Raw genomic sequence first — 14,465 nt, forward strand, 5'->3', positions numbered from 1 at the left:
TCCCTGCTCCTGCCAACCTAGCAGTTTGAAAGCACGTCAAAGTGCAAGTAGATAAATAGGTACCACTCCGGCAGGAAGGTAAACGGTGTTTCCGTGTGCTGCTCTGGTTCGCCAGAAGCGGCTTAGTCATGCTGGCCACATGACCCGGAAACTGTACGCCGGCTCCCTCAGCCAATAAAGCGAGATGAGCTCCGCAACCCCAGAGTTGTCTGTGACTGGACCTAATGGTCAGGGGTCCCTTTACCTTTTTAGACAATAAGAAAAGCTGTGCTGGATCAAGCCAATGCCCATCTAGTCCAGCATCCTTCTTCTTTGGCGATCACTCATAGCCGAATAAGATTGTCTTCCATAAACACAGATTTAAAAGTGACTGTGGAGGCCAATTCTGTTTGGTGTTTTTTTTAAATGATATTTATTAAAATTTCAAATATTACACATGAACATAACAACAATACAAACAAACACAAACAAAAACAAGTATAATTTCAATCCTTATTTTCTTATAACTTACTTCCCCGACCTCCTCATACCTCCCCTTTCTGTATCCCAATTTCTAATTATCAAATCAGCAAATCCTCTCCCTTATTTTTCATTTACTTTTTAACCTTTCTTTTCTTTTTACTTAATCATTACCGCTGAAAACCCTCTAAGCTTCTAAATCCACGTCATTCTAGCATTCACTAATTTTACAATGTTTACTAAGACAGTCCTTGAATTTCTTCCAATCTTCTTCCACCGTCTCTTTCCCCTGGTCCCGGATTCTGCCAGTCATCTCTGCCAGTCCCATATAGTCTATCATCTTCATCTGCCATTCTTCCAAGGTGGGTAGATCTTGGGTCTTCCAATACTTTGCGATAAGTATTCTTGCTGCTGTTGTAGCATACATAAAAAAGGTTCTATCCTTCTTTGACACCCCTTGGCTGACCATACCCAGGAGAAAGGCCTCTGGTTTCTTCAGGAAGGTATTTTTAAGTACCTTTTTCATTTCATTATATATCATCTCCCAATTCTGGATCCACACATCCTTCCACAGGCCAGTTCTGGATCCACACATCCTTCCACAGTGGGGACATAGGTTTCCAGGCAAGAGTTGAGCACAGTGAGGGTTTGCCAAGCGTGCCTTCCTCTTAGCGCGTTTCTCCCTTTCGTCTTGAGTTTGAGTGTCTTCACAGTCTGTGACACCTTTGGTAAAGGCTGTTCTCCAATTGGAGCGCTCGCAGGCCAGTGTTTCCCAGTTGTCAGTGTTTATACTACATATATTAAGATTTGCCTTTGAACCTCTTTTGCTCTTTTGCTGACCACCAGCATTATGCTTACCATTTTTAAGTTCAGAAGCATTTCTGCAGAAGCAGAGCATGGACATCATGGGTAGTAGCCACTGATAGCCCTGTCCTGCAATCCTCTTTCAAAGCCATTCAAGTTAGTGAGCGTCACTGCCTCCTGTAGCAGTGAGTTCTGCAGTTTAACTATGCGCTGGAAACACTGCAAAGTTGCAAAAGAAAGAGCAAATTGCAAGTTTGCCCACTGAATCCCAAGTCATTTCCCAATGATATAAATCTTTTTAAAAGACATTTTCAAAAACTGCATCATGTTCTTCCTCTCTGCCTCCGGATCTGGATTTCTCGTCTCCTGGGAATTAAGGGAGAAACCAGCTTTTTATTGCTGCTGCTGTTCTACTGAGAGCTGGCCTGATTACATTTGGCTGCTTAGTCTGTTTCCAAGGCTCAATTTGGGCTCAGTGAACCATACCAGGGGTTTTTTTTTGGGGGGGGGGTTAGTTCCACCGGGGCGTCTCGCTGTCTTCTTCCTTAACTCTGTTAGCACAGCCCACTCTGCAAGTTTTGCCTTCAGACCATTACTCATCACTTCCTCTGTCAGCTCCAATCTGCAGCAGGGCCTTGCTTGCATTTTTCCATTTCTTGACAAATACTTGGTATATTTTCAGCGCAGCAAGCATTTCTCTCTGGAAGTGTATATGGGAACTTCTCCCCCACTTTCTCAGATCTTAGTATATGTGCCAAAAGTCATCTGTCTGTCACCGGATGAGAGCCGTTCCATTTGTTGTTGTGCGATGTTAAGAGCCCTCGTATCCAGCACATGCAATTCTAGCGTTCGGGAGGAGCATTGCTCAGTGGTTAGAGCATCCGCTTCACATGCAGGAGGTCCCAGGGTTCAATCCCCAATGGCACCTCCAGGGAGGGCTGGGAGCACCCGCTGCTTGAAACCCTGGAGAGCCTCTGCCAGTCAGAGTTGGCAATACTGAGGTAGAGGGACCAATGAAGTGAATGAAGTAAGGCTGCCTTATACAGTGACAGGGGAAGAATCGCAACTGAGCACATGATTTATATAGAGGAGGTCGCAGGTTCAATCCCTGGCATCTCTGGGTAGGGCTGGGCGAGAATCCCTGCCTGGAGAGCTGCTGCCAGTCAGTGCTGACACCACTAGGCTAGATGTTGATGTTTGTTGCCCACAGCATTCCTGGCAACCGGAGGAACCTGCGCGGCTTCAGAGCTGTGTCAGCAGATGGAAAGCCCTGAGCAGACTAAAAATAAGATTTGGTCAGGAGTTACTCATCAGCTTGCTTGCTGGCTACCGAGAATGACTGTGTGTTCAAACGGGCTCCGTGGTGTGATTGTTTTGCAAGCGAAAGCTCTTCCTCTCTTCCTTTTGCAGTTCTTTCCTCTCCACCACGAAAGTTGGAAGCAGGGATTTGTGCACAGCTTCCTTGGAAAGGAACACAGAGCAAAATGTCCCGTTTGTCTGAAGAGGGCTCTTTGTTTCGATTTGGGCTTTTTGTTGTTGTTTTTCCATCACAAAAAAGCTAAAGGATAGTTCATAGAGCTCCTACGGATGGTTTCATTGCCTCACGCCATGCAGCCATTGCACTGAACAGAATTTGTGCCAAGGTGCTGTTTTGTTTATTTATTGATCAGAATTCATATATATATTGCCCCTTTCTAGAACAAACAACAACAATAACATAAGACCCTGGGGCTTACTCTCTTTCCTCTTAAAATAAAGCAAGGGCAATATCTATCTAAATAGACCTGCTTGCATTGACCATCCAAATTCGTTTTGGGTGTTCCTTCAACCCTCTGGAGCAGATCTGGGGTGGCAAAGAGGGAGGAGAGGGAGAGGAACTTCTGTCATGCAAGCAAAAATCTTTGCACTAGTACAGTGTTTCCCAAACTTTGGTTTCCAGCTGTTTTTTGGACTACAATTCCCATCATCCCTGACCGCTGGTCTTGCTAGCTGGGGATGATGGGAGTTGTAGTCCAAAAACAGCTGGAAACCCAAGTTTGGGAAATACTGCACTAGTAGCTCTGTTTAACTGGATGCCTCCCCAAGATTCTAGTCCTCATGGTTCAGAATAAAAACCTGGTTTAAATGGGAACATAAGAACGTGCCTTCTGCCGAGTCTGACCATTGGTCCACCCAGCTCAGTTTTGTCCACACTGACTGGCAGCAGCTCTCCATTCAGCACCATGTTTTGAACTATAGTTCCCATCAACCCAGCACCATACACCCATACAAAGATTGCTTTGTTTTTTTATATATATAAACATTTTATTTGATTTTACAAATACAAAATTCCAACAATATCACAATTACACTCAAAATGCAAGATTCTCTTGACTCTCAGACTCCCCCCCCACCCCCGCCCAATTCCCTCCATGGATTTTTAAGTTATCCTCTTCAACTGCATATTATCTCCTCCTCTATATTTTAAATTTATTATCCAGAGTTTTTGTTAACCTTGCAAGTGTTGTTAAAAACCTGCTGATGTTTTCATTTGTTTACAGCGGTCTCTCAGATAAAATGTAATTTCCCCCTGTTCTTTTTGAAAGCTCTCATCCGCTTGATTTCTGATTCTTCCAGTTGTTTTTGCCATTTCTGCATATTCCAGCAATTTAGTTTGCCACTCCTCTCTGGTAGGGACTTTGTCTTCTTTCCATCCCTGAACTAAAAGCATCCTTTTAGCCCACAGCAAATCCTGCTTTGAAAACCACCTGGACTCCTGACCGTCACCACCTCTTGCGGCAGCAGGTTCTGCAAATAAATTCCACGTTGTGCGAAGAAGTCCTTTAGAGCAGGCCTGCTTGCAGCTGCTCTGCGGGCCATGAGTGGCCCCTACCCTTTTCTCTGCCAAGAGGCACGTGGCACCAGGGAGGCAGGAACCCTAGCCAGCGGGAGAGCTTTGGATGTTCAAGAAGCATGAAAATCCTTGACAGAATCTGATGGCTGTGGAATGGCAGCAGCTGCTCTCATCTGACATTCAGCCAACAGCTTTGCAGCTTGGACCTTCCTTTAGCTGAAATACAGAAATGTAGAGCTGAAAGGAAACCCAAGGGCCATGCAGCCCAACCCCACACAGTGCAGCGATCGTACCCTGGCAGGTGACCATCCAACCTTTTGCCAGATATTGTGCCAACCAGATACAATAAAGGAATCGTAGCGATATGGGAAGCTGCTTTATACTGAGTCAGAACCTCGGTCCATAACAACATTGGAAGAGCCCAGCAGGATCACACCGGCGACCCAACTAGCCTAGTATCCTCTGCTCATAGTGGCCAACCAGACACCCATTATGGGAAGCCCAAATTCAGGACCTGAACACGAGGGCAGCCCCTTCCCCACTGCTGATTCCCAGCAGCTGGCCTTCAGATGCAACCTGCTCAGTGCTGTCTGCACTGACGGACAGCAGCTCTCCAGAATGCCTTTTTATTTTTTGTCAGCTGTCTTTGCATAGCTTTGCTGTAGAGAAAGAGAGCAACCCGTAGCCTTGTGTTGAATTGACACACATTTAATTGGGATGTAACCCATTCCTACACACAGACAGGTGATCATGGTTCCATTGTAACCATCTAGCCCCCAAAATTTCAACACCCCTTGCGATGGTTTGACACCTTTCCATTTTAACAGTACAAATTCTACAAACACCCTCCAGATCTCCTCAAAATCATTTCTCCTGCTTATTCCAACCATCTTACCTTAATGGCACATGTTGATTTATCATCAATAGCTATATCCCACACCTCTTCATACCATTCTTCCATTTTATGGTCTGCTTGCCCCTTCCACTTCCTAGCTATCATAATTCATGCAGCTGTCAATAAATCTGTGAGCAAGTCCTTCCCAACCTGCGAACCTTCCACCCTATCGTAAATTGATAATAATGATACCTCTGGTCAACTTTAGACAGGTGATCATAGACTTGAAGGCTGGGTTGTGGCCTTATCAGTTTTCTTTTCTGAGATTCAGCATGTTTCTAGTCCTCATGGCCAGGCATGGTCTTATCATTCCATTTCCCTCTGTCTCTCCTAACCCTTATTTTGTCTTTTGGCACCAGCTGGAAACGACAACATTCCAATATGCTTTCCATTAGAACACCCTTGGGTGATTTAATAGCCACCCCTGCTTCTGGAGGGGAGAGCAAAGGGTGACTTGCCTGCCTTCTCTTTTCCCCCACTCCCCTGATAATTCCTTCCTCAGGTGTTGTGGGAATGTTCAGGAAGGCAAGAGAGGGTGTATTGTTTATTAATATCCTTCCTAACTTGAGTCCTTCTATAACTTAGCAGAGTTTTAACATTCCCCTTTAAACACACAGCAGGTAGCTGGTTGCAAGCTTGTTTAAGCTTCTCAATACTGATTCCTGGTAAGATCCCTTATTTCCCTATTAAAAGGATAAACACGCCACAATCTTATTTAAGGTATATAAAAGAAGTTTACTCACATCATCATCAGTTCACAGTTGGATCCCTGAAGGCAGATTTAGTTACAGATATACAGTGGTACCTCAGGTTAAGTACTTACTTCATTCCGGAGGTCTGTTCTTAACCTGAAACTGTTCTTAACCTGAAGAACCACTTTAGCTAATGGGGCCTCCTGCTGCTGCTGTGCCACCGGAGCACAATTTCTGTTCTCATCCTGAAGCAAAGTTCATTTTTTTTTTAAATAATATTTATTAAAGATTTTCAAATATAACAAAAAAAAGAAAGACATCCAAATTTGAGGCCTTATTTTCAATATCATCTTTCCAGGACTTCCCCCTCCCCACCCCCTCTTATATTCCAGTTTTTTCAAATAGATTCAGCAAATTCTTACCCCAAATTTTAAAATTATTATCATTAACCCAATTTAAAAAATATTTTCCCATCCCCTAAAATCGACCTGTTCCCTTCCACGAGTTCCCCTCTTTAATATAAGATACAGATTAACATAAAAAAATTAAAAAAGAGAATAAAGTATAATTTAACACCCTTTGGATTCCAAATTTCCCTCCCCCCTTTCCCGGTTGTGTTCCCAATGTCCATCAATATCTACTGTCTCCTGGAGCTCCCACATCTAAGCCATAATCCTTCACCAGTCCGCTTTGCCGTCTTTTTAATAGTCTTTACCGTCTTTTAATCATCTTTAATTTCAAATGTCCAATCTTGGAAGGGGTCTGTCTTCCAACCTTGTCCAGTTCTTGTTATTCTTGTTGTTCTTAAGCTGAAGCTCTTTTTCTGAGTTAGCGGAGTCTGTAACCTGAAGCGTATGTAACCCGAGGTACCACTGTATACATGTGAGTCTATCCCATATGGAGATAGTCTCTTTGTCCTCTGAAAAAAGCTGCTCCAATGAAGAGAGGAAGTAAAAGAGAGAGTGTGTGCTGCGTGCGTTGTGCTTTTGTTACCTGTACAGGTAAGGTCACGCCCACCTCTAGTCAAATGCAAAAGGAAGTATGTCCCAGCCCAGGAGGAAACAGGAAGTTTTCGACTGGCTGGAACAGACATCCCCTTTGCATGTCCACTCTAGGCAAACAAGGAATGTTGTACTTGACTGCTACTTATGTATCACATCCCACAGGTGTAATGTGACATGCCAAACTGGTCACTACGGGGTGAACTGTTCTGAATCCTGCAAGTGCCACGAAGATTCTTGCGACCCACTGACCGGATCTTGCCACATGGGTAAGTGGCTTGGGGAAACAGACATCACCAGCATCCATCAGCTGAGTCGAGTCCTGGGCTGCTAGTTCTGAACTGTTCCCATTGGGAAGTTTGGAGTCTGCAAAGTTCTATGGCAAGGCTCCCTCTGCAGGCTAACAGGACTAGTTTCCATCCTACCTAACTAGGGATGAGAGATAGAATTGATTCCATCTGCATCCAATGGCAAACTTAACTAAATTCACCCTTTATTTAAATAATAATAATAATAGGTGAGTTGAAACACTACGAATTTTTGCCCTTCTCTGAATTTTGCAATGCAGTTCTCCAGCCAAGTCAGATAAATGCATAAGTTTGTGAAGGTGACATAGGAAAATGCATCATATTAGGAGGGACTGTTTTGACAAAATTTGCAAGTTAAGCAATTTTGCATCCAAAAATGTAGTTTAAGTAGAAAGACATGCTAAAATGCTGTTGAATTTGCATGAGGACTTTCTTATTTTTTATTTTTTTAAAAATGCAAACTGATGTGGAAATGTGGAGAACTGAATTTAAAATTGAGAAACTGAAAGCAGATGGAATTATATGCCTGCCAAACTCCTTAGAACTGCAGTGTCTGTTCTGTACTTTCAAGGAGTTAATCCTTTGGTGTGGCAGCACCTATACTTTGGAACTCCCTGCCCCTTTACAATCACATAGCTGCCATCACTGTGTTGTTGTTTTTCAACACCTGCCAAAAACCTATTTTACTTATTTCAGCAAGCCTACCTGGATGTGTAAAGTTGACATGCATTTTAATAGGTTAATTTTATTTTATAATGTCTATATTTTTTAATGTGGGGGGGGGGCTATTGTTTCTGCTTAATTTAATTTGTAACTCTGACTTTGATCGATCATTTCAATGCATGTTTTATTTCTGGGAACTGCTGAGAGTTGTTTTTTTTTTTACAATGGAGCAATGTACAAATTCCATTAAATAAATGAAATAAAACAAGAGGGGGGTGTTGTTTCTCTCCCGATTCCATTTCAGAGGCTAACCAGCGGATGGGTGTCGTTGGAGCTGGTGCCCTCTTGGCCTTCCTCCTTCTCCTCCTCCTCTCCCTCCTGTGTTGCTGCTGCGTTTGCCGCAAGAAAGACCAGTCCCGGGAGTAAGCATCAATGCTGGGAACCCTGAGCCCATTGGCGGGGGGCTAGCCAAGGCTCCTTGGTGGGCAGGAGGGAGGGTGATTGAGGGGGTCTGGTCTGCTTCTGCCTAAGGTGTCTGCATTTGGGACTTTTCAGTTTATAGAAAAGGTGAGCTAGAGGCCACATGATAATGAATTAAATTGTACACGGCAGTGGGAGAAATGTTTTCCTCCCTCTCTCATCACTCTAATAATAATAATAATAATAATAATAATAATAATAATAATAATAAATTTTATTTATGTCCCGCCCTCCCCAGCCAAAGCCAGGCTCAGGGCGGCTAACAACAATAAATAAAATCATTTCATTATAAAAGTAATTCAAATCAAATTGAAGATTGCCAAAGGAGGGAGTCAGGCTGTGCCCTGACCAAAGGCCTGGTGGAACAGCTCTGTCTTGCAGGCCCTGCGGAAAGATGTCAAGTCCCGCAGGGCCCTAGTCTCTTGTGACAGAGTGTTCCACCAGATTGGAGCCACAGCCGAAAAAGCCCTGGCTCTGGTTTAGGCCAGTCTAACCTCTCTGTGGCCTGGGACCTTCAGGATGTTTTTGTTTGAAGACCGTAAGTTCCTCTGTGGGACATACCAGGAGAGGCAGTCGCGTAGGTACGAGGGTCCTAGGCTGTATAGGGCTTTAAAGGTTAAAAAAAAACCTAGAATTCGTGGATGCCCAACAAAGCTGCATGTTGGAAGATTCAGGATAGATAAAATTTGAGTCCCTTGCGTAATTCTTAAATTATGGTACTCCCTGCCACTTGTAGTTTAATGGTGAATTTGGGCTATAACGGAGATGCAAAAAGATTTGGTTTATTATAAAAGATGCAGGAGGAAAAGACTCACAACAGGACCCACAAAGGGGAAGAGGGAAGTCCAGAAGATTCTGTGGAATCTTGTTTGTTTTATATTATATGTTGATATGTGAGAGAAAATTTTTAATTTGAAAAACCAAATAAATAAATTTACAAAGATATGGTACTCCCTGCCACAGGGGGCAGTGATGTCCGACAAATTGGATGGGTTTAAAAGAGGATAGGAAGAATTCACATGTGAGAAGGCTGAAAGTAGTATAGGCCCTTCTGCCACCTCAGGACTCTACTACTTCCTCATTGTGCTTGCCCATATTGACCAGACACAGTGCCAGAAGAATCATAGAATTGTAGAGTTGGAGGAGCATCTTCTCCAACCCTCTGCAATGCAGAAAGAGGGGGCAACCCTAACAGAGTAGACAGACAGTAAAGCAAGGTGATGGGGGCCTTTGTCACGCTACCCACCAGGACCACCCTGGTCCCAGTCCATCTGCATCCACGCTGTTAACTTCTGCCAGGAGTCTAACCCAAATTGCACATCTTCCCTTGCAGCTCAAACCAGGACCCACCCCATAAGAAATCCCCGAGGCGTCTTTGTGGGAGGTTCAGCCGCATCAGCATGAAACTTCCACGCATCCCTCTTCGCCGCCAGAAGCTGCCAAAGGTTGTAGGTAAGGACCAGCCTCAGTTGTCTCCCCCCCCCGCCACAAGCTCCATTATTTTGTGTTCCCCACATCCTGTTAAGGGCCCCATAACTAACCATGGTTTGCATGTCTAACTGCGTGGCATTACGATCCCGGTGTAGACAAACGAATGATGAATAGGCGTGCGAGATTCAGATTTCTTGTCACGGTGACACAGAAGCTTAAACTAGGTTTGCAAATGTGTCAGGATCCATTCTGACAGTTCAGTCAGCACCCCTGTGTCGTGTCTTTGAATGGCTAAGCCCAGCCTGGTAGAATTAATCAGGGTTTGTTTTCTTGCAACAAACCATAGTGTGAAGCCATGGTTAGCTCACAATCCATGGCTTGCTCCTAGCTACGGCTTTGTGTTACGTCAGAACACATCGTCAGCCTTGCCTGACTGTGGAGGGGTTTGGTGTGTTTTTTTTGCTCCACCAAGATACTCAAACAAGCTACAGAGGCACAAGGCAAGAGGGTTTGGTTACAGAACCTATGGCTGGTCTGCGAAACGATTCATGGTTCCAGTTACAGATAGGTAGCCGTGTTGGTCTGCCATAGTCAAAACAAAAAAAATTCCTTCCAGTAGCATCTTAAAGACCAACTAAGTTAGTTCTTGGTATGAGCTTTCGTGTGCATGCACACTTCTTCAGATACACTGAAACAGAAGTTTCCAGACCCTTCTATATAGTGAGAAGGTGGGGAGGGGTATTACTCAGAAGGGTGGTGGGAATGGGTGATTGGCAGATAGCTGTGATGAGCCTGTTGACGACTCTTAACGACTGCAATAGGTCTTACAGGAAAAAGCAAGGGGTGAGAAGGTGAAAAATGGCTTTGTCATGTATAATGAGATAAGAATCCAAGGTCTTTGTTCAGACCAGGACTCTCCATGGTTTTAAGTTTGGTGATCAGTTGCAATTCAGCAGCTTCTCTTTCCAGTCTATTTCTGAAATTCCTTTGTAGTAAAACAGCTACTTTGAGATCTTGTATAGAATGTCCTGGGAGATTGAAGTGTTCTCCTACTGGTTTCTCTGTCTTGTGATTCCTGATGATTTTTTTTGTTTTGATTCATGGTTCGTTGGCTTAAACAAACCACAGTTGAGGCAGCCGTGTTTTAAATATGGGTGAAAATACAACCATAGAACAGGCTGCTTGGCACTGTGATGTCAGCATGATCACTATGGGATCCCTGATTGGCTGGGATTTTAGCAGTGAGGAAGCCCTTTCAAGATTTTATTGGGGAGGGGTTAATGTCTACAAAGCAGCAGCAAACCAGGGGAACCATGGCTTGCAAACAGGCATGGGAAATGTGCAAAAAAGAGGGGGAGGTCATGGACCTCTCTGCCACAGTCTTTGCTCCAAATATTAAACTTTGTGAAGCCTTTGGCTCAGCTCTGGTAGAAACATGATCCTGTCCCGTCTTTTAAGCAATTTCAAGCTGGTCAGGATTCTTTTGCACTCAGCTTTTCTGAGAGCTGCCTCCCCACCCACCCTCCCATCTCGGTCAGGGGAGCACAGTGGTACATCCCTGGCGCTGAAAAGCCTGCGGCTCAGAGCAGCAGCAACCATTTCCCCACTGAAACGATAACAAGCGCTGTGTTTACAGAAGCGCCGCTGGGCTGAGTCCCCCCCCCCCCTTCTCTGAATAGAGGCTCCTTCTGTGAAGCAGAGGCCCAGGCTGAATGGGCCTGTGTTTCCCCATTTCCTGGCACTTCCCTGCTGCTTGGGGCTTTTGTATAAACGGGGCAGTGAGAGGCTCCCCTCTTGGCCTCTGCTGACTTTGGAGGCTGGAGCTGCTGACTGCTGCCTCTGCTGGAATCAGCAAAGAGGACCCTGGGTTTGGACAGAGGCACTTCTGGGTCAATTCTGTATCCAGGGCAGCTGTCTACCAGCTCCATCTGAGACCCTACGTGCCTCCACAGTCTTGCCAGAGTGGTGCATGCTCGGGTTACAGTGGTACCTCGGGTTAAGAACTTAATTCGTTCTGGAGGTCCATTCTTAACCTGAAACTGTTCTTAACCCGAGGTACCACTTTAGCTAATGGGGCTTCCTGCTGCCGCCGCATGATTTCTGCTCTCATCCTGAAGCAAAATTCTTAACCCGAGGTAATATTTCTGGGTTAGCGGAGTCTGTAACCTGAAGTGTCTGTAACCCAAGGTACCACTGTATCTCCGTCTTGGACTACTGCAATGCACTCTACATGGGGCTACCTTTGAAAGCAGCTTGGAAACTACAACTAATCCAGAATGTGGCAGCTAGACCAGTGACTGGGAGCAGCCACTGGAACCATATAACACCAGTCCTAAAGGACCTACATTGGCTCCCAGTACGTTTCCAAGCACAACTCAAAGTGCTGGTGCTGAGCTTTAAAGCCCTAAACGGCCTTGGCCCAGTATACCTGAAGAAGTGTCTCCACCCCCATCGTTCAGCCTGGACACTGAGGTCCAGCTCAAAGGGCCTTCTGGCAGTTCCCTCATTGCGAGAAGCGAAGCTACAGGGAACCAGGCAGAGGGCCTTCTCGGTAGTGGCACCCGCCCTGTGGAATGCCCTCCCATCAGATGTCAAGGAAATAAAAAAACTATACAGTTGTTTGGAAGACACCCAAGGCAGCCCTGTATAGGGAAGCTTTTAATGTTCAATGTGTTACTGTGTTTTAATTTCTTGGAAGCTGCCCAGAGTGGCTGGGGCAATGAGTCAGATGGGTGGCTTATAAATTTATTAGTAGTAGTAGTATTAGTATTATTAGTATTACAGTGGTACCTCAGGTTACATACGCTTCAGGTCACAGACTCCGCTACCCCAGAAATAGTGCTTCAGGTTAAGAACTTTGCTTCAGGATAAGAACAGAAATCGTGCTCCGGCGGCGTGGTGGCAGCAGGAGATCCCATTAGCTAAAGTGGTGCTTCAGGTTAAGAACAGTTTCAGGTTAAGAACGGACCTCTGGAACAAATTAAGTACTTAACCCGAGGTACCACTGTATTAGTAATCCCAAAGGGGGTGCAAGAGTGGATAGTCCAGCCCAGAGCAGCTCTGCTCCTCCCCCTGCCCCCCGCATTGCTTTTTGCTGCCTGCTAAGAGGGACGTGGGTGGCGCTGTGGGTTAAACCACAGAGCCAGGCATTGCTGATCAGAAGGTCGGCGGTTCGAATCCCCGCGACAGGGTGAGCTCCCGTTGCTCGGTCCCAGCTCCTGCCAACCTAGCAGTTCGAAAGCACAAAAGTGCAAATAGATAAATAGGTACCGCTCCGGTGGGAAGGTAAACGGCGTTTTCATGCACTGCTCTGGTTCGCCAGAAGCGGCTTAGTCATGCTGGCCACATGACCCAGAAGCTGTACACCGGCTCCCTTGGCCAGTAAAGTGAGATGAGCACCGCAACCCGAGTTGTCCGCGACTGGACCTAAAGGTCAGGGGTCCCTTTAAAGGTAAAGGTAAAGGTACCCCTGCCCGTACGGGCCAGTCTTGACAGACTCTGGGGTTGTGCGCCCATCTCACTTAAGAGGCCAGGGGCCAGCGCTGTCCGGAGACACTTCTGGGTCACGTGGCCAGCGTGACATCGCTGCTCTGGCGAGCCAGAGCCGCACACGGAAACGCCGTTTACCTTCCCGCTGGTAAGCGGTCCCTATTTATCTACTTGCACCCGGAGGTGCTTTCGAACTGCTAGGTTGGCAGGCGCTGGGACCGAGCAGCGGGAGCGCACCCCGCCGCAGGGATTCGAACCGCCGACCTTTCGATCGGCAAGCCCTAGGCGCTGAGGCTTTAACCCACAGCGCCACCTGCGTCCCTTTACCTTTACCTAAACTAAAAGCAGTAGGAATAGTGCCACACTTTCTCCCAGAGTGTGTGAGAACCCCTAGATGAGGATGAAGATGCATGCAGGAAAACAGCATCAGCACCAGGTGTGGGAAACCTCACCTCCTGGCTACCCATCTGAGGTCAAGTTGGAAAAAGTTCAGGAAAGGTCGACTAAAACCATCATGGGGATGGAGCGAGGAAAGCTTGCAGAGTTTGGGAGATTTTAGAATAAAGCAGACACATCCAACTCTCTAGAGACTGCAATCTACTCCCAGTACAGTGGTACCTCAGGTTACAGATGCTTCAGGTTACAGACTCCGCTAACCTAGAAATAATACCTTGGGTTAAGAACTTTGCTTCAGGATGAGAACAGAAATTGCATAGGCAGTGGCAGCGGGAGGCCCCATTAGCTAAAGTGGTACCTCCGGTTAAGAACAGTTTCAGGTTAAGAACAGACCTCCAGAACGAATTAAGTTATTAACCTGAGGTACCACTGTATAATAAAACTGGCAATGATCTACCCATTGTCATTGCCAAGAGGTTTTTTTTTGGGGGGGGGCAGACCAGATTTGTTGAGCTTTTTGAGGGGGAGCATCGCCCAGAGTTGCTGAGCCTTTTAGGAAGGATTGACGAGAGTGGTTGAGCTTTTGTTGTTGAGCTATATTTGGGGGGGGGGGCGATTGCATTAAATCAATCACTAAACAGTCCGACGCCCTCCCTCATTCTCTCCCCTATGCCACCGCCGCTGGGAAGACAAGCTTTCACAGCTGTAGCAGCGGCAGTGGGACATAGAGCGGGGGCGCGGCATGGCACGATTGATCAGGAGCAAACAGGCAATAACTTTTCTTAATCCAGCGATGGACCAGGAGCACTCCGGCAATCTACCTATAGATCGTGGCCGGCCGGTTGGACATGTCTGGCGTAGAGGAAAAGTCAAGGGGTTGGACTTGATGGCCCTTGGAGGTCCCTTCCAACACTAGTCTTTATGGTTCTGTGATAGTCATTTGCGCCTCCGGCATCCCTTTGCCCCTCCTTGCCTCCTAGCACACACACACACACGCACCCCCAGGGAATCCTA

General features: G+C 46.0%; 1 protein-coding gene across 1 annotated transcript in view; it reads left to right on the plus strand.

Moving 5' to 3' along the window:
- The window catches only part of LOC307204729 (scavenger receptor class F member 2-like), a 54,251-nt gene that overhangs the window by 23,986 nt on the left and 15,800 nt on the right, over positions 1-14,465 (plus strand). Inside the window, 3 exon segments of the mRNA XM_079956589.1 lie at positions 6,850-6,953; positions 7,960-8,077; positions 9,469-9,587. Coding sequence (XP_079812715.1) covers positions 6,850-6,953; positions 7,960-8,077; positions 9,469-9,587 — 341 coding nt within the window.

This window comes from Podarcis cretensis, assembly GCF_951804945.1.
Source record: "Podarcis cretensis genome assembly, chromosome: 16".
In the NCBI taxonomy this organism is placed as follows: Eukaryota; Metazoa; Chordata; class Lepidosauria; order Squamata; family Lacertidae; genus Podarcis; species Podarcis cretensis.